This window comes from Cariama cristata, unplaced genomic scaffold (assembly GCF_000690535.1).
Source record: "Cariama cristata isolate BGI_N322 unplaced genomic scaffold, ASM69053v1 scaffold22509, whole genome shotgun sequence".
Classification (NCBI taxonomy): domain Eukaryota; kingdom Metazoa; phylum Chordata; class Aves; order Cariamiformes; family Cariamidae; genus Cariama; species Cariama cristata.
In genome coordinates, this window is record NW_009637706.1 from 894 (window position 1) to 28,870 (window position 27,977).

The window sequence follows — 27,977 nt, forward strand, 5'->3', positions numbered from 1 at the left end:
TATTATAGAGACAATAAAGCATATTCAAAACCAAAGACAGCCCAAGTCAGTATCTGGTGCTTCTAGCTACAGCATTCCATCAGCCTTTCATCTGAGGAAGCAATAGCAAGGAGCTCTCATAAGGCCTTCAGGGAATCATGGAGAAGCAGGTCACTTGCCAGACTGCGTGTAGGTAAAACTGCCGATAACAAAGTGAAAACCCGACCTTGGTGTTCCTGCTCTTAGGTATAATCCAACAGATTTCACCAGCAATGAACTGAGGCTGGTAGCAATCTCACTCTCCCGTGTTACTGGTACTCCTGGAGAGCATTCTCCTGTGTTAAAACCTGTAAGTTGCCTTGTATTTAGTACAGTAAGTATTATTAGACGAAGTAAAAATTTTATGAGCTATTAAATATCATTAGACATCATAGATCTCATGGGTACATCACTTTGAAACATCTATTGTCTTCATCAAAATTGTAATAGTTAAGTTTTAGATCTTGTGTACCCCAGTTCTACCTTACTACATACCTAGGTAACTATCATAAAAAATTAAGAGCAATGGAACTCTCATTTAGGCCCTTTTATTCAGAGAGCACAGTAAGTGCAGCAAGAGATTAAGCAAGCCCAGCATTGGCAGAATGCAGCCTGGAGAACTGAAACCCCATCTATGGCCAACAAATTTGTAACTGAAGAAACCCTAGTCATTACATACAGTTTAAATTTTTGAGTAGATACTGCACCACTCACTCTGTCAAACTTTAAGCCAAAAGGAATACAATCTACATTAACCAAATAAGATGTAGACTTTAGAGTGTGGTAGTTGCTTTAAAAGCACCCAATTAAACAAAACAAAAAAAAAACGTAAACCAACAACCAAAACCAAAACAAACCCCAGCCAAATAAAACAAGACTAAGATACAAGAATTCAGATCGGTTTCAGCTTTACAACTTGTAAAATGCGCCTTACTTACAGAACTGGATGCAATCACAATCTGCTCACTGTATCTGTAGCTGACATCTGACAGTATGAGAGAGCTTGGAAATCAAGTAATTATGGATAACTATGATAACTTTCTTGCCACAATGTAGGAAGTTACCAGCTCGGAGCTGGGAGGCTGTAGGTGACAACGTATGTGCTCCCACAACCGTTCCAAGTGAAAAGCCAGTACTTGGCCTGGAATGCCTCACTCTCTGTCCCCACTTGAGAATAAGACGTGAAGTTTATGACCTTGATCTTCAGCTTTTTTTTTAACCTTAGGCTCGGCTCTTCTATCCATTCAAGTTGCATGACATGTAAAGTCAAAATATCTGTACTAAAGAGCAAGCCCGTAAACGGTGTTCCGTAAAAGGTGTTCCTGTCCAAAGGACTAGAAAGTAGCACGAAAAAAACCCCAACATTTTCCTTTATTCCAGTTTGATTTCAGGTATGGTATCAGTTGCATTCATGTTTCCATCACTGAAAATGACTTGTGTATCAGAAGTATACTAGAGTACAAAATGAAGCCCATAAATGCATGTGCCCAACCCCACAATGAAACAAAACAACAAACTTAACACTTACTTACTGCGTTATTTGTGATTGCTTTGCAATAAAAGCATGTTTTAAGAAAGTATTAGAGATGCATTTTGAGAAGCCCTTGCCTCTTCTCCCAAGGAGTAAAATCAAGGCAGCACTTTTTGACTTATTAGTAAAACTAGTCAAATCAAGTAGCAGCTCATGTCCAGATGGTTTTGCTAGCTCCCTAATTTCTGAAAAATATGTTAAAATTGAACGACTAGATTTTTCTGTGAAGATTAAAATTCAGGTGGTATACTGAAAGCAGTATATGAAAGCACAATGCCACCCTGCCTGTTGCCAGGAAAGGGTCCTCATATGTATGGCCTGAATGATAATTTTTTGGTAAAGCTGTTTCTCAAAAAAGTAAAGTCCCAGTTCAGAATGAACACGCCAATTGCACTAATGCATGCACACAGTATGATGGGAAATGCAGTTCTTGTTCAAATCGCTTACACGACTTAACTCTACAAAAGATGAGCCAGTCTACTGAAATTTTCCAAGTGGCTACCACTCTTTTCAAAGGGACAAAAGGCAGCATATGGATTTTTCATATCATAGGTATTGATGAAGCGAGGAAGCCTGTTTCTAAGAAATGCCATCAGAGGCCTATATAGAAAGAAAACCCTGCATCTTGCAATTAAATATGCCCTTAAAAAAACTTAAACACAATAATGCAAAGAAACCAATTTTGCTCTGCTGCTTAATTAGGTCTCCTGCCTGTAGTAGGCCATCACATTATGTTGACCTATGCAATACTTTATGGAAGAGTCACCTCCAGAGAGGCCGAAAGCCATTTCCATCAACCGTATTGATGCTGACACTAGAATGGTAATATGTCTAACAAGGAGGAGGAAGGGAGATTTGATTTTTTTTTGTGAATAAGCTCACATTTATGTTTTACAAAACTATTTCCCAAATTATGAAAAAAAAAAGTTTCCCCATTCTTTTTTTGCTAATTCAATATTAGAGGCAACATCAAGGATTACAGTGCTTATAACATGTTTTATTCAATTCACATAGAAAAGCATGCAGTATTAATGTCAAATGGTACAGTATTAATGTAAAATGTTCAGTGCACATTAGGTAAACAAGTCATTAGCATACAAACCCATTTTTATGGTCTATACAGGCATACTGAACACATTTAGAATAGCAATGCTTTTTGGGAACTAAATTAAAAATTGTGCTTAACTTCAAAAAATATAAGCCGTTTGCAGTGTTGAAGAAGAGATGTTTTCTAACTGAAGTGCTGTAACCCTGAAAAGAAAGACGCTGCTACCTTACACCCACTTAAAACAAGTTTCAGTACAGTACAGTCCAAGCAGCAACACTTCCTCTGGGATGCAAGTTTTGACATTGTTTTATAACAATTCCATGAATCCAAAGGATATATAGCCAGTAGCTGCCTTACACGCACAAAATGTAATCTTTAGGAACGGGAAATGTAACCTTTAAAACAAATTCTTACATAAATGACAGATTTGACAAGACCACTTGAAAACTGTCCCGTTCAAGGGATCCATTAGCTGTGCTCACAACTGGAAGATCATGTAACCTGAAAACTTAAAAGAATATCCAAAACCCCAAAACTTCCAAGCAAACAAAATGCCCAGTGAAAGAAAAGAATGTGGAATGGTTCTTCCCTAGGAAAGAGCTTGTAACGGGCAAGGGAACGTTCAGTTTTCACAGATGAAAAAGACAGGATCAGATTGCATGGAAGTCATTAAAAATTAAGTTCACCTGTAAATATTAAACATTTGCAGGTTGACGACTTTGAGTCACATTTGATTTCCAAGCAGAGTCAGTTTTTGGTGGTTTTCGACGGACTAGCACTGGAAAGGCTGCTTTGTATCTTCCTCTTGGTCGACTGACTGACATTTTTGTTTTTCCTTTCAGCTATAAACGAAGATACCCAAGGAGGATTAAGCTGATTGTGCAGGTCAGATGACATCTTTAAAAAGCAGGACCCGAACTTTTGTTCCTCAAACAACCTTTGTGAATTATTAAATAGTAAACTCTGGGAAAAGTCTCTTTGAAATAAACAGTTTGGAGGTTTGGTATCACTAGCCACTATGTTTTGGCCTGTAAACAGTGGAAAGTGGTCATTCATATCTAGCTCAGATGGGGAGAGGATGGAAAACATAGCAGGTTTCCAGCCAGTTCTGTCAACTGCTAGATCGCTGGTCTCTGGACACTTCATACTCTGTTCCTCATTCATCTCTTCCAGTTTCTTCTCGGTTTCATTCAGAAGCTTAGAGCACTCTGTTGACTTGGAAGAATTATCAAGATCGGAGGACTTGAAATTATAGCATGGACTCTTGCTGTTGTCTGATTCAGACATCATTGAGTCTAATTCGGAAATTTTATCAAGGTAGGCAGCATCCATAGATGCCTCACTGGAGGTTCTTGTGCGATTCATTTCAGAAGAGCAGAGAGTATGTAACCTTTTAGGTAAGCAAGAATTTGTTTTATCACTGGATTTTGCTGATGTCTCATCTGACTGGCCAGCTACTGAATTTTGCTCTGATTCATCAAAATCTAAGGTCTCAGCAAAGTTTGTTGGGCAGGTCCCCCAAAAACCTGATTTTCCTGTCGTAAAACAGTTTAGCTTCTTTTCGCTATTACAGCTGCTTGTGCTGTGTTCGGGAGAATCTTTGCTGCAATCATCTGAAGTGTCACAAAACTCTTCAAATTTCAGTTTTCTCAGGAATGTTGATGGTTTCCTTGCATTTTCTTTTCCATCCGGAGTGTTCAACTGAAGGCGGCTGAGAGACAGAAAAGGAGTGCACGGTGGTGGAAGATCATAAAGTTCTTCATCCTTATATGGGGTACATTCCTCAATTTTATTCCACTGCTCTTCTAAGCAGGCATCCATATTTGTAGTATTTTCATCCAGGAGAACCCCATGGCATCCTGGAAATAGTTCTTTCTTTGGGGCACACTGGGTATTTGAGCCATTTGAACCATCTTGGCTAGAAGAGCTTAAACGAGTTCCACCAGTTGTCAACTGTTCAAGACTGTCAGGACTTTGACTGGTAGTCAAAGCTTGTTTCTCCTCAACTTGGGTTTTCAAATGTGTTGTATCTTCACTGCTCTCAGCTCCTTTAGTATCTGCGGAAAGTGCTCTCTCACTAACAGCACTCACTGTTTGGGTTCCTTCGCCTGCATTTTTCAGCTGTAAAAGCTGACACTCCAGTTCTTCTATGTATTTATCACTTCTTTCCAGTGCCTTTTTTAGACGGTTCATTTCACGTTCACTTTGCTCTACTTTGGACTGAAGTGCAGCTACTGTAAACCTACCAAACCTGCAAGAAGTAAAAAAGAAAGAAAATATTAAACTGCAAAAAAACATGGTGCTTTGTGAGCTCATTTCAATAAAGAACAAAGCTATTAAACATTGTGTTAATTCAAAAACAAAAGTCAGAACTTTTCTCTGCTAGTTATGAAAAAAAAATCATCATATATAATGTACAGGTGGAGGTGAATACCTGAAAAGCCAAAATTAAACTATTAGTGGTAGTAAGGCAATAACAAGCAGATTACTCTTCCAGGGGCTGGTTCTATCAATTCAACTCAAATATGCATGAAGAATTATCCCCTAAAACAATGGCAAAGATTTATGATAACATTTGAACAGTGGTCCACATCTTGAAATATTTACATTCAATCATTTTCCTACAGTACAGCAGTGTTTTACAATACAATTCTTACACAATGTCACCTTGTCAAATATAAAATGCCAATATGAAGAAATTGGAATAGTCCTTTGAGGTGGTTTAAATACTTATATAGACAATTTCAATTGTGTTCCCGTTAGATATACAGCTTTTCCTTGGCCATCGTGCGGATGGTACTTCCACTTACTTCAGAACTACTTGTTTTTTTGAGCTTTACAACTGGAACAATCTAATTTCTTCCTTGACTCCAATACAAAAAACCTGCCACTTGTGGTTTGTGAAAGTTGTGTGTTTGTGTGGCTTCCAGCTTAAGCACATTTTCAACTGCCAAGATACGTACTTGCCTTCGCCCTATCCTCCACCAGCTTTCAAGACTGACCTTCCCCAGAGGGCAGGTGAAGGTTTCAGCTATATGCCCTGACTAATTCTAACCTGTCACTGACAGGTGGGCACCAGGGAATTCCCTGCTCCATCCGAGGTTTTCAATTTACAGAAAGAAAAAACAATTAAAGTTCTGGTATTATTAGGAAGGAGAGGAGGACCTGCAGCTACCTTACAACTCTGACACACAAGGTTTTATACCACAAAGAAATGACAATTGTGTATCTGGCCTTACACTAACCTCCACTTTCCATCTTACATCTATATTCGGTCTTCCAGCACAAACACCGCCTGGAATTTCTATCCTGTTCCTTTGTCTGTCTGTCTGTCCCTCCTTCAGAGTCACAGGGAACTCCAATTCCATCTTCCCCATTCCATCCCCACACCTCGTCACAAAATGCTCCCACTGCAACCCTTAGACCAGCGAGGTCTGAAGATGGTATATCTGTGGCATGCCCCTACGCTGGCAAAATATCCATGAATCTATGCATGCATTTCCAGCAAAGGATAAAACTGTATTTTGTTTCTTTGATTCCTGAGCCCAAAGCAGCAGGAAACTGCTCTACACTGACAACTGCAATGCAACTAGGTGGGCAGTCAGGGAAAGGAATAAGGGGCATTACAAGCCCTAATCCAATTGGGCACAAGTGACCAGATCTACTGACATATTTCACTGTTCAACTGCTTCTGTGCATTTAAAAGACTTCAAAGATTTTGGTGCAGATGGTTCAGTGGTGGGTAAGATTCACACAATGGTCTAAATCAGTTCTCTCACAGCACTGCTACTAGACCACTTTTAAAATCAGATCAGCCTAAGCTTCACACAGTTTTGGTATGTGCCAGTCACTGCTTTGTAGACAAGAAATGGCAAGCCAGTAGTTTTACATTTAGAATAGGAGTGTTCACTTACTAACAGTTTCTTCTCCCCTAGAAGCAGCTGGCTAGGCTGGAACTCTATCGAGGCAAGGACCCTCCTCCCCGCCCCCGTATTACCTCTACTCAATTATCTTTGTCTTCACAAAAATGAAGACAGACCATTTTTCATTTGCTTACTCTACAGGTAACAAGTTTTCTCAACTGATTATAGCAGTTTCTCCACTTCTGGTTGCATGCAAGAAGGAAACAGGAGAAAAGATGCACAAGACTTCCTCCCTCTCCCCTATGAAATCAGATAAAAGCAGAATCACAGACAGCTCAGGAATGTTTCAATTATATTTTCAGGTGAAGGGGGTTACAATGAAATAAGCATCCTCATATACAACCCGTTTTGGCTTATTCCCTCCTTCAGTAAAAGGAACTCAGATATTGGTTTAAGTTACTGAAGGAGCCACTGTGGTACAGCAGGGCCCAAGCAAGACCCTTCCTGCTTCCTAGGGTGATTCAAAAGTATTTATTTTGCCTTTCTGTAACAGACTTGTTCACACAGCCTTACCGAAGCAAACCCTACACTGCTTAATAAAGGATATAAAGATGATGGAAAAATACAATTTAGCTTAATAGCCAAGTGAGAGATGGGGAAAAATACTTACGTAAAATAGGCAAGATTTTCTGGAGTCTGCTGTAACAGACACTTTGACATAAAAATTAAACATGTTTACATTTATATGCATACCTGGCAATTCCTTTTTAATGGAAGAATGGTGTAATATGTTTATTTAATGCAAATAGCATTAGTGACAGCCTGAGATTTGCTTATGAGGAAGAAGCACTGTATTCTCAAGTGCAACTTTTATAACAAGTGTCTTCAGGTTAAAAAAATACAGTGTGTTGTTCAAAGCCAAACAGCATCACTAATATGTTAATTGTTGCAGAGGGATGTGCTTGGGAATTTCGGTTTTCAGAAACGGAGCATATGACACGCTGCCTATAAACAGTTACCTCTGCAGTTAAGCACCAGAACAGTAGTTGCTTTCTGTTCCTGCTTTGAGACTTGCATGCATTTATTTCCGCAATACAAAGGACAGAGATTTTTAAGACAGTCATATTACAATGCACATATTTAAACCAATTACTCCAGACCAGAGCATGACATAGATGTTTTGGTGACTGACCTGGCAGGTCAGCATTGTTTAAAAGACAGGCATATTTTGGTTAAAGAAGCAAAAACTCTCCCCATCTCCTCAAACCAAACCACTCTGCTACATTTTGTCTTCTTTTCCCTTCGGGTGTACAGTGAGTTGTGCGACAGCCAAAAAGTTATGATCTGATGATAATAATAAAGGAATGTAGTACAGTTGTACAAAAATAAATTAAGGTTTGACCTGACACTCTAGATAAATGCTTTTTCCTGAAGTATTTGAACCATTTCACACTTGGTAACAAGTTGATACATTCTTCAGTAGAAGTTAAGGTATTCAGTATGCATGTGGTAAAGAGCACTTTTCATATCCTCATGCATGGACAAAGTCTTTTGAGTGTTAGGGTCTTGTGCTTTAGTTGTATCACTTAAACAATGAGTTTGTATCTCACTGCATTTGTTTCAGGTACCACCTTTCCATAGAAAACTGAAAGCCCAGAGAAACTAGTGGTCACTCATAAAGTGAATAGAAAGACACTTCAGGTGGGATTTGGATCCTTCAACACAGACACCTAGTGACATTTTAGACGGCCTAAGGTCTTTTACATGACTGCTGGCCTCCAGCCATCACTCTGGAAGGATACAGGTGTCCTATAGGTCCTGTATCACAGCTGACAGCCCCAGGCAGGTGTACTGGATGTGTTATAGTGTCTGAGGTGACACTGGATGTCTAGATGAGCATTTGAACCCTGTATTTCAGGATCTTGCCTCAGTCAGAGTCTTTCTTCTTAACCCAGCATGATTCTAACTTGACATCAATCAGAAAGTTGCAGTCAGCTCTCACCTACAATGAGCAAGAAGAACTAACACCACAGCTATAAAGCTTGAGTAAGTCTCTTTCACATAATTTCACAACTCTTCTCTCACTTACGTTCCAATACTCCTGTCCTGCTTTTGGCTGGGGTAGAGTTAATTTTCTTTAGAGTAGCTGGTATGGGGTTACGCTTTGGATTTGTGCTGGAAACAGTTGATAACACAGGGATGTTTTAGTTATTGCTGAGCAGGGCTTACACAGAGTCAAGGCTGCTTCTGCTTCTCAGCTCACCCCATCAGCGAGTAGGATGGGGATGCACAAGGAGTTGGGAGGGGACACAGCTGGGACAGCTGACCCCAACTGACCAACGGGATATTCCATACCATATGACATCATGCTCAGCATATCAAGCCAGGGGAAGACAGAGGAAGAGAGGGACATGGGAGTGATGGCGTTTGTCTTCCCAAGTAACCATTACATGTGATGGAGTCTTGATTTTCTGGAGATGGCTGAACACCTGGCTGCCCATAGGAAGTGGTGAATGAATTCCTTGGTTTTCTTTGCTTGCGTGTGTGGCTTTTGCTTTACCAGTTAAACTGTCTTTATCTCAACCCACAAGTTTACTCACTTTTACTCTTCCGATTCTCTCCCCCATCCCACTGGGTGGGGAGTGAGCGAGTGGCTGGGTGGTGCTTAGCTGCCGGCTGGGGTTAAACCATGACAACTCCTGAAGATGTCCATTTAGAAATTATTTGGGAAGTTTAATAGTCTCTCACCTACAAGAGAATAGATTTCTTCTGTTGTTTCTTCTCTTCTTATCTATCAGTTCCGCAAATTCAGCTTTCGGGTTTTATTTTCACACATCAGTGACCACTGACTGTAGCACGTCTGCCTAGTTGAGCCCTAAAGTCATATCAACTCAGTTTAAAACCACAGAAGCTCATACAAACATTTCTCTTTGTGGACAGTAAGCAGCTGCAGCAAATAGTTTTCCTGTATAACCATTTACAGAAGACTGGGGCTGGAAGGACACTATGGAAGATGACTCTCCAGTTCCAATCACCTGATGGCCCAGACTGGGGACTACCCTGTGGCTCAGATACATGAGCATGATCTGTCCTCCAGAGGAAACAAAGGGTGAGAAGTCGGAAATGACAATGTACTGTCAGGGCTTGTCACAGTTCGAGATCAGGGCAATGACAGCATGACCAAACCCAGTCCCATCATTCAGATATACATTTTCACTTGGGTTCTGCAGATAGATTGGAAGAAAGAGGTAGGAAATCCAAGAACAAACCAGCTGAAAGCCCTCCTAGTTTCCACAGCCCTTCTGTGATTTCATGCACCAGCTGCAGCTGGACAAGAACGAGTTTGCTATCACCCTTTAGATAAACTATGAAAAGTGATCTGCAACAACATCTTGATAATATCGCAGGTTATGTACAATTGCCTTAGACGTGTGTATTTCCATAGGCACGTTTAACAAGAAAAACACAAAGTTACTGTCAGATGGGTCCCTTTACCTAGCAGGCAAAAAAAAAAAAGTCAAGAGATTCACCTCATGCAGCTTGCTCTATTTAAGATCTGAAGTCAGAAAAAAAAATGAATCAGTAATGGAATTTGGTTCCACTGAAGAAGTAGCCCTGGGTATGGCCTACTACTGCTTTCCATTCTGCAGACCAGGTTGGCTGACAGAAGAGAGTGTACAACGGCTCCTTCTTGAAGGAAATAGTAGGAACACTTGCTATAGCTCATTTTCTAAGCTTGTAAAAGAACAAGTTATTTTCAGTATAAGCAAATACTGGGCAGTAAATCCCCTTCATCACAGTTTGCAGAGTACAAATCAATCTGAAGATGCATGGCCTTCCTCACAAAATCTCTCTTGAGCATCAGGGAAATCCACTCCCTTCACATCACATGAGTAAGGCTAAGCTTTACTGTTTGTTGCATGACTGTAGAGCAGCAGGATTTGAACAGAACAGTCAAATCAGGTATGTTCCTTGAAACGAGCCTCTCCTTTCACTTAGGGAATTAGGTGAATTCAGACAAACGTGCAAAGCCTCTCCAAGCATTTTAACATCTTTCAGTGAAGCAGTACTGGTCTTCCACATATGAAAGCCAAATTATACCCAAGGTCTGTGAATAGCATAAGTCAGAAAGGATTACTTCAGAATTACTGCAAAAAACATCGGAAACCCCACAAAGCTGCGGAGTGTGATCTACATGTCCTTATCCATCTGCTTAAGGTTTAGATCTTCACACCCAGGTCTTTGAAAATGGCCACGTCTCTGGGATAGCAAGCTTGCGGGGAGGTGGAAAGTAGCCCAGTTTTCTGTCAAGGAAGACAGCAGCATTCTTGGCCTCTGCACCCTGGACACAGGTTACTAGAAGCCTAACTGTAGGCTCAGAGAAATGCAGACTGAATTAAATAGTCTGCCATGAGCGGAAATATTTGAGTTAGATAAAAATTGAATGTTGTACAGAATGACCTAAAAAGTCAACAGTCTCAGATTTCAGTGTGCAGGTACCTGAAGTCACAAACCTGCACAATATAAACAGTAAAACTAGAGAAGGGGAAAAAAAAGCCCCAAAACAGTAACAATAAAACAACTCACAAAGCCAGAGAAAAGAGGTAATGCAACAATTTTCTGCATGTAACAGATAGTTTTTCAGACTGGGATTTTAAGTGGCATAAGAAATTAAATATTTAGGGAAAAGGCTCCTAGGAAGCCTAGAAGTCTGGTTCAAGCTAATTTGAATCTAACCATTCATAAAATACACTATACCCTGGAGTAGATGGACTTGCTAGTTATTTTCCTTCAGGTAAAAAGCAAACATCCCTTTGCCAAAAATGCTTTTAGATCCATTGTGCCCTGCCAATAGACCTAACAGTTTTCTATTTTAAGTAGAGCTGGAAGTAATAAGGTTTTTATCATCCTGTAAAACTTAAGTTTTAGAAGTTTTCCTTCTGTATCAGGAAAACGGAAGTCACTGAAAATTCCTCAGGAGAAAGGGCAAACAAAGAGCAAGCAACAACCACCAAACAATCAGTCTGATCTCCCTGAGAAATGGGAGACTAATTCAGGTCTTTGCTAAGAATCAGAGCAAGAAACTTACCTCTACTTGCTTTTCAGACCTATGTCCCAACTCTATGATGGTACAGTATTCTGGTGAAGGTCTACTCTCAAAAACATTTCGGGGAAAAAAAAAAAACCTAATCAATCAGCATCATCAATTAAAAAATTGTGTAAAAATCCCTGACATAGCTGCAATGTCAATTTTATTGACATACATGACATTTTCCAGCAGGTTTTAATGGATATGAACAAAGAAAAACAACTATAGACTATGATAAAAGGAAAGTTTTTTATTGACCACTGAAGAAGGTTAATTATATTTTTCCTGTGACGTCAGAGGTACAGCCTGTGTTACAAAGGGATCACTCACCTGCCTTCAGTGTTTCCTTTGCCGTAAAGTAATGCCTACTAAAATAATTTAGGTTGTGATACTTAGCTCCAGTGTCATCATACACAAAATGAACTGCACTTGGGATAAGGGGACCGAATACTGACAAAATCTTTCAAAAATAATTCGGTACAAGTTTTAGTTAGTTACCTAGCCAGCTGTTTAAGCATGAATCCACACCTGACAATCTGAAGCTAAGAAATATATGACAAATGAAATAATAGTGGTGGCACTAAATTACAAAGATCCAATTCAGTAGCTATTTTAAATTGCACTAGAGAGTCAGTCAGAAACTTTTTCCAAAAACTACCTTCTGAACAATCCCAAACAAAGTACACTGAAACAACTGTACTGGCAAATCAATGTACCTGCACAGAAAAGTTTAATTATGGTGACATTGTTGGGCTCTGATGCTTATGCCTTCAATTTTGAATTCATAAGTAAGATAAGAAAGCTTTTATTGCAACTCCTGTTCAGTGTGTGAAGTCTAGCTGAAAGACCTTTTAGATATTATCAAAGTTTGCCATCAGAACTGGAAGAACATTTAAAAACTATCTTGGTGTTAGGTCTGGTCTAGATATTGACCAGACTAATGACTACAAAGATGAAAGTTAATTTATAAAATCTGCTAACAATATTAAGATGGGATAGACTTCTTACCACCTGAAGGATGCAACTGGAATTCAAAAGGATTGTTTTAAGTTTGACATATGCATCAAAACATCAACACAAAGAGAGCCAATAAATGGGTAAAGTCCCACACTTCAGAAGGAGACATTAACAGCACAAATGCAAAATGAGGTAAGAAGGTAACTTTCTAAGTAGCTGTTTAGCAGAACGTCCTGGCCATTCATGCTAGAACCGTCAGGTAAAAGGAAGCAACAAAAAGGGTATTGCAAGATATCAATACAAGATGTTGTAGCAAGACACAAGACAGTTTTTCTGCTCTAGTTAGTACTACTGAGGCTTCATTTAGAATCTAGTACATAGTTCTAAGTATTTTTGTCTCAGAAAACCATAAACACTGGAGAGCCTTGAGTATGGCAAAACAAAATAAATCACACTTATCTAGAAGAACTGGACAAATTCACTCCAGAACACACAACTAGGACCGAATAGGTATAGGCAGGGTGAATCAAAATTGCTAAGTTTAATGTGCTGAAAGGTTTCTTCCATGACACATTTTCTCTTGCATATACTTAAATTCTTGTTGTACACCACTGGGCTCAAAGTAAAACCAAAGCTGATGATAGCAGAAGCAGGGTATACACATGCAAACTCCTAATGTGTTTGAACTGTTCCCGGCCCAGTTTAAGCCTGATTCAACTCATGTCCTCAATTCCCATGCACAGTTCTAGAGTCAACATGGGCCAAAGATCATTCCCAACAGGCAGGTAGGATGTAACTACCTGTTCTGGAGAGTTAAAAAAAAAAAAGTTTAATAGTAGAGACATGGACAGGTCAATCTAGTTGCCATCTGGGTTGCAAAACAGACCGTGACATTGTCCAATTTTTAATAACATTTGGCTATATCTGTGCTTCTAAAAAAGAGAGTGACTGGCAATTGTTTTAGGTCACACTGGCACAAGATGGGAAAATAATCAGCTTGTAACAAAGACTAGTTCTTCACACCCCTGCCCCTCCAATATCTAATTTTTCTGACCAACAGGATGGTAAAGCATTCACAAGCTAGAAGAAACGGAAATTCTCTCCACTGGGGAGTTTACCTGATATCAGTAAAGTAAAAATCAAGATAGATGATCTGGTCTCTTCTATATCTTCTTTTCTAGGATTTATTTATTTGTATCTATTTACTTTTCAAGTTTGCCATCTTTGCCAACTCACTCTCAAATCTCATGGGAAATCTCCATGTCACTAAAGCCCTCTCTCTCCATTGCCAAGACCTTAAACAGGTCTCTGTCTCCCTTATTAGGGGATTTCAGGGCAGAATGTACTTTTATGCATTTAATAGCATAGCACAAGGATCATGCATCTTCTTTCCTGGGGTCTTGAATGACAAGCAGTCTGGCAAGCAAGCTCTCTATAAGGACGAATTTTGTCTTCCAGTAAGTGACTTGTGAACTAGAAAAAAATCCAGAGGTCTCTGCTCACATTACACAGGTGTTCCCCAACCCCGCTCCTCACAGGCACCTTATAAACCTTCAGCCAATGGTGCTCTTCGCTTTCTAAGTTCTAAACCAACGAGAGAAAAAAAAGGTAGAAAACTAATGAAAGAAAGGAATACAACTTTAAAAATATGAACACGCTGCTTCACAAAGTACTTCCAAGGAGAGCTACCTTAACACACAGGTATAATCAGCATGGTAAAGTTTCTGCTTTTTCAGGTCACTGTCATTGATGTTTTAAGTGTTTAAGACAGAGTATTAAACACAGGTGTCAGTTCTGGGAATGATGTTCTCATGCTGCAGAAGCTCGATTCCACGTATCTTGCCCAGACACATAGCTATCAGGGACTTTCCTTGAACAGGGAGCCTAAGTCCACAGAACAAACCCTGAAGGCAGCAAAAGGAAGAACAAAACAAAACCAAATACAAACAAGTAGAACATCTGCACTTAGTAACAGATCTTCTACTTTGACCATATACCAGATTTAGAAATTTCCCAGTAACAAAAATAAGTTAACTGTAGAATTCAACTAATAAATTCAGTCCTTCCATATTGGCCAGATAATGCAAGGAATAGCACTTTGAGTCATGTCATATTCCTTCACTGTAGACTTCCTGCTATTCTGTAAGTTGTATTTGTCACTCAATTCTATGAGGATAAAAATTCCAAAATCTACCTGGAGACACATATGCAACACCATGTACACCACCGCAGTTTTAGGTTAAAGTCCTACAACAGTTAAACAGTCTGTAAATAAAATATGGTAGCTTTTAAAATATTCACATACTTTTGGGGTGATCTACTATCAACTTCAGCTTTTAGTCGCAAATTCTCTCTTAAAAGGCTATTGTTTTCCATGCTCAGTTTCTTATTTGCCTAAGGAAAAGAAAAGGAAAAAAATAAGTATAGAGTAAAATAGAAACGACTTCTAATATTTATAGGACAAGCTGTTTCTCCTTTTTAAAGAGACAGAACTAGAAATGTGAAGGCAGGAAACAGCCTTCAGACAGGGACACCACTTAAAAATCACCATGGGAAATGGCTTGCAAAACTGAATAGCGAACAGACATTTTTTATTTATATTCCCAAAATACATCGCAAGTGTCCTATCTAGGGAAATAAACACAGCTATGTTAGCACAGAAAGTCATTAAGGAGATGTACTAATGGCATTTCCATGTTTTTTTTTTCCACATGACTAAATATGTTAAGTACATTAACATTACAATGTGCAGGTATCAGCAAAACTAATGTTGAACAGCTTCCCCCATTCCAAATTAGAGTAAGATTACTTTGGGTTTTTTTGGCTTGTTTTCAAAGCATAGTTATCCTGTGGATGTAAATCCATTAGGGCAAGCTATTTGCAGTCTTTCTTCAGTTTCTTCCAGGACATTGTGATTAAGATTCCTGATTCACAACCCTTCTTACTCCTTGAATTGAGGTCAATTCCTTCTTCTCAGTTCAGCAGACACCCTTGTTAACAAGATACTTCATATAAAGGGAAGTTTTCCTGCCACCGTGTTTCAGAACAATGAATGCCACTATCCTACCAAGTAGAAAATACTCTTTGCACTTCATAGCCTGCTCAATCTCCGTACGCTGAAAACAGCACCACCAGTCCAGGCCTTGTAATTCATAGCCTCAAGCAGATGATGCTCCCGCTGCATAACAGAACTATGACGTAGAGTTAGATCTGAAGAAGGAGCTACACAACTGGGCTCAGGAGTGAAAGGTACTTTTTTCAGAAGCATCAAACAGTGCAAGAAGAGAGGCAGAAAACTCTAAATGCTTATACAAATATTCCCAGCAATCTCTCCAGGTGAGGCTAAGACAGTGGGCAGTGGGGGGAATGGAGCAGAAAAAAATAAGCAAACACCTCTTTGCCCCCCCCCCCCCCAATATTCCTAGGGGCAGAAAGAGTAAATAGAGACTTCTAGTGACCCCAGGGCTTGAGTGCCCGAGTGTCAACTATTTGCTATTTAAAAAATAAAACCACAAAAAAATATCCTGAAATCAATGAGTAAGAACACCTCACTTCCAAAGGAGCATCAGACCACGTGACAACATGACCAAGACCTTTCTGTCTTTCCAGAGACACAGTTCCCCCAGTCACACAATCAAACAGAAAATTGCATGAGTTGTGTAGAGTTGGTAGGTAGGGCATCCACCTGGCACATGACAAGGCAGGACTGAATCTCTTTGGTGTTCTTCTTCCTGAGTGCTCTACCCTCCAAGTCAGTAAGGGATCTCCACTTGCAGCACAATATCTAGATTAATAAGTTCATGTAACTGCATTATTAATGTAGTATTTCTACTACTGAGCTTGCATCACCACTTCCATGCTTATTACGACTGTACTTGAAGTAATAATGCCTACTTTGGGAGTCTCTGTTCCAGGACACTAAATGATAAATGTGGCTGCTATTTCCTGACTCAGTCTGGTTTTAAAAAGAGAGTGATGGCACCCACATTTTCTGAGGGACCCTGTCTCACTGGGAAGCGATGTGCTGTTGAAGCTCCTGGGTCAGGTACTTTAGGGCATAAGAAGGTTTCTGGTTCCAAATTGTGGGTACGCGGGAAAGAGGTCTTGCTGTTCAGACCGAAGAGCTCTTGCTGTTCAGACTGGGGTTGGTCAGTGCATGCTTAGAAGTGAAACCAGGCCTAACAGAAGAGCCAAGTGACTTTAGGTACTTCTGGAATTGAGCAGCTGTTGAACAGGGAACAGATGAAAAGAGAGTGTTGGACTCAATGATCTTAAAGGTCTTCTCCAACCTAAATGATTCTATGACCACAGTTTAAGGCTTGGTCCCTAAAACCCATCTAAACCTCTATTCGTATCTAACCATTAATCAAATTCAGGGATTCCATAACCTTAAAATCTTTTTCTTGCTAAGGCTGAAGTTATACTGAAAAAACCCCAAACACACCCCTCCTTCAGTCCCTGCTATATTCTTCTTTTTACTTACCTAGGGAAAAAGTTTAAAACCTTAGTCACCACAAAACAAAGAGGCAGTACAGTTTAACTTTATGAAAAAAAATCCCAAACCAAAAAAAAACCCAAATTAGGTAGACAAGAACTCCTTACTGTGAATCCTCTTTTGCCAACTACAAGTGACTCTCAAGCTCCTGGGATCCTCTTAGGAGGGCAGAAGATGTGTCCCAGCCTGTAAAGTTGAGGTCTGAATCTAACTAAGCTATTCAAAAAGCTAATTTTGGAAACTCAGTTTATTAATTTCAGTGTTTATCACACAGTCCAATCAGGACCAGAATTTGCTACAGACTACACAGAGGCAAATCTAGAAGTGTCCCATTAATAACAAAATGGCAGAATAGTATAATGTGGGCCTTTGAGTCTGTAGCACAGGGAAAGTGTAAACACTATTAATGCTTAAAAGGAACAAAAAAATGTCCTAAACACATAATGCTTCGGTTTTGCAGGAGGCAACCCAGGATTGTTGATAGAAGAAATAAAGGCAGCATTCTTAATTAATGCAAGTCCAGTTCCTACCACCTTGCCTTTCAAATTAATCTTGAAATTTCACTCTTCTTCAATGTTTGAGGTGATCCTTCTTGTGCCTGCAGGTAGATTTTGCAAGATATTTTTATTTAGATATATTTTCATGTGACTATCTCCTGCATCCCTCCTTCTGCAGTATCAGGTTTTCTTTGATATTACATTTGAGATGTACAAAAAAGCCGCAAGTTTCCAGTAAAGGATCTTCTGGACACAAAACGCTGAAGCTTGTCTATTTTCGGTCAAAGGGTCAAGTTACTCTGTCTCAGCAAATTGCACCAAAAATATTGGCTAGCAGGGAGGGCAATAGTGCAAAATCTGCCTCAGCCAACTGTACTCTGTTTGGCCACTAAATGTTGTAAAATAGATATATTGTATAGATTATTGCAAGCCTGAAAAATTTGGTCATCAATACTGGTGACAAGTGCTGCTATAATCCAATTACCCAGTCATAGAGTGACAGAGGAGTTGAAGAAGAGTCACATACAAGACTCACTAGAACAAGCAATAACATCTGACACTTGCAAAGGCTATATGGAAATACTATGATACACCAACAGTGACCGGAATTCAATTTTTTCCTCCTTCTTCTGGATCTATGAAGTACCTAGAGGTCACGCTAGCTCTCACTCCTGTTTAACTAACATGAAACAGTTACACTACAAGATAGTTGAAGAAATGTATTTATTACCTCCTTTAGCTTTTCCACATTATCCATCACTTTTTCATACATATCATTGGCAGCTTTCAGCTTTTTGCTCCACTCCTCTGGGGTTTCTGGGCCATTGGTACTTGCTTCATTTGCTGACTGGCTAGTTTCCTCATTTTGGCAAGACAAAGTTGATGCTGTAGGATCCAGAAGAGATTTCAGCTGTGTCTGTAAACTGAGATTTTTACCTCTCAGTTCTTCCACTTCTTTTTGCAGGGATTCTATTTCATCCTAAAGGTGTCAGAAATTCACAGGAATTAAAATAACGTGTGTGATTAATTAAATAATACTGGCAAGTTCCCACAGCACTTTAGAAACATGGGTTCTGGCAAGCCCAGATGCATGCCTTCACTTACACGTATATCTAAGTATGCTTATGTATTGCGCTCTAGGCAGGATTTTAATCAACCTGCACACTCAAGCATAATGAAGGTTTTAGTGAAGGGAATCCCTTGACTACATAAAGGACCCTGAACAAACTGGCGGGCAGACCAAAAGCTTCAAAGCATTCAGCAACATGAATCTATTATTAGGTCACTCTGTGGGAGGATTTCCTGTATCAAGAGTGTTCTTAAGGTCGTCCTCTGCTGACTCATCTGCTGTTATTTGAGAATGTTTCTCTCATATCATTCTGAAACATCACATGTTCAGATGCTGAAAGTCTCAAGATTCAAAATGGACAACACTGCCTGGAAGAGGCCGCTCCAGCTACACGAAAGTAGCAACGTCTCTGCATTTTGAGTCTGCCCTAAGAGCAAAGTTTTTAGCTGTATCAGTCTGAAGCCATAAAGAAGCAAAAACTTTCAAAAGTCTGTTGTTAAAGGGATAAAAGAAATAATCTATCCTGAAAACATGTCTTCTACACTGTTCATCAACTTAAATACTTGAGTTGCTCAAGGTCAGATTAGTAAAGGAGGCCATATATGGTATTTACACAAATCTAAGGTATATTTGCACGAATAATCAAGCTTCCTGCCCCAGCGTGAGAACAACCATTTTAAATTCAGTTTTTTGAAGAGATTTATGTTATCCTATGCTTATCTGTGTGATTTTGGAGTTGATTCAATAGCAAGGCAGGAAACCTCCCTTTCCTGACTCCTTCTTTCATAGAGGATGAAAGAAACTGAGCTACAGGCAAGCTTGTCATAAAAGACAGCCCTTACTCCCCCAGTCCATTTCCTTTCTCTCATTCTCCTTCCTGAGACAGGTTTCCTTGCAAAATAGGCCATGTCTTCATACTGCTGCTACTAAGGAAACAACAGCTGAGAAAACAAACTAAGCATATTCCTTATTAAGACCTTTTCACCTTGTTCGAAAGAGAGTATTTTTCCAGCAGAAAAGTGGAGATAAACTTCCAAGCATTCACTCACTTCCAGAAGACAATGAAGCAACAGTGATAAAAATTAACCAGATGGTTACAGTGGGCAATATCCTTTAAGAAGGAATTCAGTCTCCCTGAGCAACAGGGAATTACTTCAGAAAATGCTTGTACTGAAGACAAAACAAAAAGCCCCCAACACGCAATATGCATAAAGAACACCCTCCCATTACCACCTGGGGGTGGAATTCCCACAAAACTATAGAATTGGCAGTACTTGGCTACCTGTAGCATAGAAAGACTATGACCATGACTTCAGAGGGACCATTTCAAGCACCAGCAAATGCTCTCTCCTAACCTTAGCCAGACGGCGGGATTTTAATGCAGTTGAGTTTCATGCAGATCCAGTATAAACCTTTACTCAAATTAAAAACAATGGGACTCAAAGCAAAAGGACCAGTTGTATGCAGTAATTTAACAGCTGCAGTTCATCTGGAAAGTCACAACACTCCCCACGTCCTTACCTCATATTCTTTGTGGAGCAACTCCAGCCTTGTTTTACGTAGGTGTTTTCTGACTGTTGGACTAAATATAGGATCACTTTCACTTGCTCCTCCTAAAGTAGCACAGGATGAAAGAAACACTCTTATTGTTTCTTTTTCAGTCAATTCAATACCTGTAATCCACCTTATAGCACTTTTCGTATTATCAACTACAAGTACAGCTAATATTGGACCAATTACTACCATGGGCAATTTAAAGTCCTTTCATTTTCAGAACAAGTTAAACATTGTGTATCTATTAGTGATGTTTAGAAGTCAAAATCCTGTCTCACAGCAGTAAGACAACTAAGACAACTTTTGTATTTTTTAATTTTGTATTTTCCTTGACAGAATCCTTTCATCCTATCTTATTTAAGATCATACTATTAAAACACAGCAGGGGTGGAAATCAAGCATATATTTAATTAGTACAAGATAGTGTAAGTTTCTAAAGTGAGATTGTTCAGATATATTTTTGTCTCAGAATCAAAATAACAGAGCAGACATTTTATGTCAAATAAAGATCGCAGCATTTCCTAGCTCTGAGAAAGTTCAGATTCTCATTCAAGCATTGCAGCTTTGTCTTATTTCTGTGCTAAGAGACAGTTTCTTAAAAATAAAGCAAAAGAGAAGAAATTGTGAACAAACCAAACCAACCAACCAACAGCAAAAAAGAAACAAGTCCACATACTCATTCCAGAGTCTGGATTTAAGTACTCTATTTCTCAGCTAAATGCTACTCTCTTAGGTCAACAAGTTGCAATGCATAGGCAGAGCACTTCAAGCGAGATGCATTTTTTTTCCAGTTAAAGGCACCATCCAACCAAGATTTAAAAACCAATCATTACTGTCGCGGGGTACTTGCTGCCTTTGAATAATTTTGCCATTAATACACATAGCATCTTCGGAATTTTTACCTTGTAGCTATTATATACTCTTCTGGAAAGATTTATAGTCAGATCTTCCTTAGACACTGATAAAAAACACACAGAGGAAAAAATATCCCGACATCTTTGGACTCAAAAGAATCTCCTCCAGCAGTAAATACCAGAAAGTTATTTCAAATCCTAAAGTTGTCCTTACCTATAATTTCCTTGCAAGGATTTTCAGGCGTGATGGGAATCCTGCAAGCTGGGCACTGATTATTGTTCTTCAGCCACACTTCAATACAAATGGAACAGAAGACATGGTTGTTGACACAGATGACTGGCTGACGGACCTTTTAGTATTAAAGGGAAAAGAAAAGAAAAGAAAAAAGAAAAGAAAAAAAAGAAAAGAAAAAAAAGAAAAGAAAAGAAAAGAAAAGAAAAGAAAAGAAAAGAAAAGAAAAGAAAAGAAAAGAAAAGAAAAGAAAAGAAAAGAAAAGAAAAGAAGAGAAAAGAAAAGAAAAGAGAAAAGAAAAGAAAAAAGAAAAAACAAACAGAAAGACACTATGAATACTTTAAAACTCTTTCAGGTAATGGAACATGAAAATACACTACTCCATCTCTCAGTGCAAGTCTGGTGTTGCAGGAAAGAGAACACTCTCGTTTCACAGGGCTCGCTAGGAGTGACCTCCTGACTCACACCACCAAACTTCCCTATTACTGAAGGCACCAAAGCTATAACCATTTTTGCAAAACTAAGGTCCTCGATTCCAAGAGTTCATTAATACACCATGTGGCAGTCACCTTTCCTTCACCCCACAACCTCCAAGAACCACAGGCAAGCACTTCAGTGAAATGCATTTGCCTCCCTAGGTAGAAGGAGACCAAAAGACACATATTAGCTGATTTCTAAAAGTGAGTGAATGAGGGATTGCTCCTGGCAACAACCAACACTTTGCCTCGGAGGAGGTGTCACTGAAACGGATAGTGTTACAGATTAACTCTAGCCTGCACATAACCAGCTTCATGGAAATCAGCTTTAAACAGGATAAGGGCCAAAACCGCAGAGCAGAAACATGAACCAGCAATCACTAATTCAAGCCTCCTGCTAGATATGCATTGCTACTAAATAAGTAATTACCCAAGAATGGGGCAGCTAACCGAAGGATTAAATATTCCAATCAGACACAGATCCTTTCAAGAAGCTTTCCCTTCCCTTCCAAAACAGCAAGGTAAACAAACTTTCAGAAAATATTAATGACAATGCATTATTCTTTCTTGTTGTTTAACTATAAACCCTGTTTGAAAGCAAGTGTGCATAGAGGGACCAAATACAATATGGAATAAAAAGACTTTCCTCTATGCCCAAGAAACGTGTTTTGTGACACAGAAGTATCAGTATCTATTACTGTACATTCTACTGTGTTGCACTTAAAACCTAAGTTCAAGAGAATCCTTTCAACTTTAGAAGACGTCCTCATCATCCTCAAGATCTTCCTTTTTCATTCTATTAGTAAAGTGGTCAAACTAAAAAGGAAAAATGAAATATTGGCAGGGAGAAGAAAGCAACTGGAAAAGGTCAGACAATGACCACTTGGAAAAACAGATCAGATGTGTCCTGTAGTATCATACCCACACAATCAGTGTTGCACAAGCTAAAAACCCAAGCATTTTACCACTGAAATACACATGGATCTGAATTAACGCCCAGATCTGTCAGCTGCTTCTCCAATTTACTATCTATGTCTCTGTCACATTACAGGATTCACAGTATTTTTAAAACCTCCAACGTGACAGCCCTGGGAGCCAAAGAATTTACCAGTACACAAACAGAAACTCAAGTTACTGAAGGTGTGAACAGAGAGAGATCAAATGATTTCTCCAAGTGTCTGCACACTTTCACCTCTAATTAAGGAGGCTTTTTTGTGATTAATGCAAGCATTAGCACACCAATGGTTTGGAAACCTTTTAATATTACAATTTCAATTATTTAAAAAAAAAAAAAAAGTCTTATTTACTGCTTTTTTTTTACCAGAAGGAGCTTTCTCCAGCTTTTCCACTAGCAGTTAGAAGAAAAAAACCAAGCAACTTTTTCTCTAGCCGTACTTCTTTCTTACTCAGAAGCAGCCTGAGAACAGTTATATGGATGACAACGATAGGATACAGAGCAGAATAATGTAAAATAATCCAAACAGCAGAAGACATTTCAGGAGTGCAGGTCTCCCCCCTGGGGAGCAAGAGACCCTCAGTTACCCCAAACCTGACATGGAAGCGCACTTCTTGCAAATGAATGATTACTCCGTATCTCTAGCAAAATAGTAACTCACATTTATTACTCTCCAGCATACAGCGCTTCTGATTTACACACCTTTACAAGTCTCATTTCAGGGCTGAGGTTTACACTTTTGTTGGCTCAGGATTCACAGAAAGCAATCCATGGGACAACAGCAGAAGCCACTAAGGAAATGTCATACAATGGCTGGGGGGTGCCACTGTCCTTCACCAAGTCCCTGAGCCACCAACTGTGACAAACCTGGGGGGTGACGGATCATGACATACTCATTACTAAAAAAGCATTTCACTTGAACTACAGCACAGTTTCAGTTCCTTAATTGACCGTAATGTCTAGAAAGACTGCAGCTTATTTGAGAAGGCTTGATCAGCTAGGTGATTTTGAGCAATTTCCTAATTTTTCCCCCACACATAATGCGATTCCTACGCAGATCAAAATCCAATCCTTTAGACATCTATGTCACTTTGAAGGCACTTCTGGACCTTCAAGCAGCATTAATTCAGGAGCAGGTACGTGGAAAAGCAAGCACACTGATACCAGTGAATGAATCCACAGACATCCCAGGAGGTTTGAACACACAGAATCAACCAAATCCCAGCTCAACCAAACTGTCAACACCAACACCAATGCCAACAGGAGAGACCTTCAGTCATTCTAGGACGAGTAAACCTAACAGCTCAATGCAGATGGCTTTTGATCTGCTATGAACACAGGTATGCTAGAAGATAGTCCAGATCATGTTAAAAGAACATTCAGGTAACAAACATTAAATTTATCCAAGCAATTAACTCTTACTATAAATGGTTATTTGCACATCTTGTCAACATACTTTACGACACCATTCACACTAACAAAATGGGTTAATGTTCCCCCCCTCCAAGGTTTCTGCTTCATTAAAAACAATGAGTGGTTGACATTATTGAATGAGTTTCTCTTCAATATCTCTTTTTATTCCCTTACCATTATGCCCAGTGAATAGTTCCTATTTTGCAGTCAGTCCTTTGCAAACTTTGCAGAGATAGTAAGAGGTACATTCCAACTGTAGAGTGGGCCTTCCACTCAATTTGAAGCCCATGCTACAAAGCACAGAAGTATTAGAATACATCGACCCTCCACTACACTTTCTGCTACTCCCTACAATACAGGACAAAACCAGTAAGATTTTTCCCTTAATTTAAACTAAGTAACTTTTTCTTCCTCTAACCTTACTCTTAAGAAGAGCTTTTTCTGATGAAGTTTTTCAATGAAGTTCCGAGACAAAGGTATGTATTAGAAAAAGGGACAGCCAGAGCTGTCAACTTTTGCAAAATTTACAACAGTTTCATGCATCTAAAACGGAAAGCATTCGAATACCTTTACTACAGGTATCAATGTAGATTCACTTATATAATGTTAATATATTACCTCAGTGCAAGATACAAAGTAAGAAAAGTGTTGAAATCTCTTCCAGTACAAACTCAGGAACATCTATTCCTGACTAACTCCAGAAAAGAAGTCAAAGTATGAAACACTGGCTTTGTCACGTCTCACTCAACCCAGAGGGGAAGAGGGAGCGACTGAGATTTGCTGAGTCCCTTGGCTGGAACAGAGTGCATAAAACACTAGAGGTCCTCTCATCTACAAAGGCTTTATTTTTTGACAAAGGCTTCTAAATGTTGATTAACTTTATCAAAGTATACCAACTTTTTACAAGCAGCCATGGTCTGCCCTGCGTTACCTAGCAATTTACCAGAGAGAGGAGGTGGGGGGAGGGTGCAGAGAGAAAGGGAGAGAGAAGCCGAGGGAGAGAGGTCACCGGTCTGACACAGCGTGGGTGGGCAAGTCCTTTTGGTCTTGAACTGAATTGCTGGTTGCGTTCTCCCCCTGTCACATTTATCTTTCCCCCAGTTACTGCAGATTTTTGCTGACTTTGCTGCTTCCTGGGCAATCATCCAGCCTTTGGTGCCTTCTGAGGCAGGATTTTCCCTTTTTTCAGTCCTTAGTTAAAGTTTCGTTTGATCTTGCGTCACTTCCGAGTGTTTGAGACATTCCTTGGAGAAGCTTAGGGGAGTCTCCACCCCTCCCTCGCTTTTCCCAAGTTCTGTCTTTGCTGTTCCATGTCCCCCGCTGAGCAAACAATCCTCTTGTTCAGAGGGATTTATGGGTTGGCAAAAGATCGAGTTTGTTTAGCTTTCTGCTTGGTCTCCCACACCACCCCATGGCTCAAACACTCTGAGTTCTTCTTCAACCGTTGTGACCCATACATAGCAAACAGGTACAGAGGAAAGAGAAGACAGAAGGTGAGATATCATACATCTAACTACTGCAAGGCCTAGCATCAAAACCAAAAATCCACACAGTATCATAAGGCTGATATTTACAAGTCATCTTCCCCACCCCGTTAGTCCAAGAGACTTCAACATCGATGCAATCCATGATCCGGGGCTAAGTCCATCAAACCAATTTGTCGGTTGCATTGCTTGAAATAGCTCTCCACTCCTGTCAGCGACCTCCTTCATCTTTGTGCGTGCTTCTTCTATAGTGGTAGAGGCATTGTAGATGGTGATACAACATTCTCCTTCTGTCAAATTTAACATTCCACATACCCCATGTTCTTTTAACAGTAGCATATCCAAGGCTAATCGATTTTGCAGGGTCATCTTTGACCCTTGTTGGACTTGTATATTTATGTCCCCAAAAGCATACCTTGTCCAATTACTTAGGACATGTACTTGCCAAGTCAAATTCTCTAGAACATATTGATGTTTTTCAATAACCACACTGGGCATAAAAAATGCCTCCATTTGTAACGCAAATGTTTTTCCAAATGTATAGTAATCGGGTATTTGTATTCCTGCAATCCCTTGCTTTACATCTGCCAGCCTACCAAGATCTCTCTGTATCCTGTTGCGGCGAGATGTAAAATTAAACACTCTAGAGGGACACATGGAGGGGAAGCCAATAGAACACTGCAATCCGGCCATGTCATATATATTTAACTGGGAATACAATTTCCCATTTGAACACGCCCATACCATCCCTCGTGGGGCTGAGTATCTTGCCTGGAAGCAATCAAATGGGTCGTCTCGAGGTATCTCCTGTTGCTTTCCATCTGGGCTCCAGACCTTCCGGTGATCTGGGCCATGCGTGACCGGAATGCCACAGGAGAGGGCTATTTTGGAGTCTCTAAAGGAACCATTACACCGCTCATCCTGATTCCGATAGCCATAGTTGGGGTAACCCCAACAGATACACATATCTCGAATAAATGTTCTCAGTTCTGGAATATACCAAGTTTCTAATGGGTCACCTGCTCCAGTAGAGCAGTTTAATATTCGGGAACAACTCAGCAAGGACACATTATGGTCTGGAGCCGTGCTTCTATGTTTTCGACTGTTCCAACATAGGGTTTCCCCATTAGGGAGCCTAACTTGGTTATACATACAACTTTGAACACCAACCTCCCACCCAATCGTTGTCCCATCAGGGAGGTTAGAAGCAGAAGACAAAGGACGGTTGGGGTTAAACAGTCTTTTCAAAGACCAAGCCCATTCATACCTGGTACGGTTAACAAGATCCATTGTCCCTGGTTTGTCAGGGATATGTATACACCAATCTGCATCCCAATGTACATTGTATTCATGTTCAAAGTAACCACTTTCAGAGGGGGAATCCCACCACGGTACTATGGTGCAAGGAACAGGAACAGAAGTGAGATTTTTTGGCTTCGTACTAGACTCATGGGTTAAGGACCTGTAACAAGTTTGGTTCCACAAATCTTCCCAAGTAGAATTGCTCGGGAGCTGATACAAAGCCCTTGAGTGTTCAATCCATGTCCCGTTACTTTTCCATGGTTGCCCCTCCTTTTGTTCAAGAAAAGGAGACTCCATTGTCCCCCATGTGGCGTTTCCTTCTGTTTTGTTGAGATGGTTTAACTCGTTTGTCAGTATCTTTGTAAAATTTAGACTAATCATTGTAAATTTGAATCCCTCAGATGCAGAATTGGGGAGGGCAACGCATATCCCCTGGTCCGTATGGTTCCAAATATGCATAAACCCTTGTATCAACTCCCAGGCTAAATTGGGGGATTCTCCCCATGAGCCCATTATCCCAACAGCGATGGAGAAGAAACAGGCTTTCCAATCCATCTTTCCTCAGTACAATACAAAAATATTCCCAACAAAATTAAACAGACAACACAAATAACAATCCACTCTGTGATTGTGAATACAGGTCCCACGATGGGTCACCCACAACCTGCAATATACATATATAAAAAACAGAAGATAATTAAAAAAGATGGAACAATCCATCGGGTATGGATCCGATGATCCCTTCCACAGGCATCTGTCACCATACAGGCATATGTATTGACAGGAGTTTTTAGGGTTAGGGGTACCTGCCCCACAGTGGGTAGATCCACCAAAACAGGTTGACCTGGATAGTGGAGTGGGTTCGCTAGATCTTTGCTCTCCCCCTTCCCAGGCAAAACGCACAGAGGCTTAGGGCAAAATGCGGTGAGTCAGGGACAGCCATTAATCCCCCAACAGCTGTTGACCTTAGTCACTGCATCAGACACCCATTGTGCCCACTCTGGGTTGTGAGGCTTCAGGAGTCCATTAGCGTGCTCTCCATGCCATTTGCCTGAGGGTAATATGGGGTATGAAAGACCCATTTGTATCCCTTCATCTCATGCCCACTCTTGCACCACCCTGGCAGCTAAGCGGCTTCCG

The 27,977-nt window shown here is 40.0% G+C and overlaps 1 protein-coding gene across 1 annotated transcript; it reads right to left on the bottom strand.

Moving 5' to 3' along the window:
• Nucleotides 1-3,129: 3,129 nt before the first annotated feature.
• RNF219 (ring finger protein 219) lies at nt 3,130-26,501 on the bottom strand. The gene is made up of 6 exons (XM_009708452.1): nt 26,280-26,501; nt 21,190-21,325; nt 20,089-20,180; nt 18,229-18,477; nt 14,812-14,900; nt 3,130-4,848 (listed from the first exon to the last, which is right to left on the bottom strand). The coding sequence occupies exons 1-6, from the start codon at nt 26,499-26,501 to the stop codon at nt 3,345-3,347; spliced, it is 2,292 nt and encodes a 763-aa protein (XP_009706754.1). The 3' UTR covers nt 3,130-3,344.
• Nucleotides 26,502-27,977: the final 1,476 nt, after the last annotated feature.

What these genes read in the sequence shown, in the direction of transcription:
- RNF219 (XM_009708452.1), bottom strand. Translation starts at nt 26,501, where the DNA reads ATGTGTATCTGTTGGGGTTACCCCAACTATGGCTATCGGAATCAGGAT. An exon ending in TCCTTGCAAGGAAATTATAG is followed by an intron (nt 20,181 to 21,189) that starts GTAAGGACAACT and finishes GTGCTACTTTAG; the next exon opens with GAGGAGCAAGTGAAAGTGAT. An exon ending in TGCTCCACAAAGAATATGAG is followed by an intron (nt 18,478 to 20,088) that starts GTAAGGACGTGG and finishes TGACACCTTTAG; the next exon opens with GATGAAATAGAATCCCTGCA.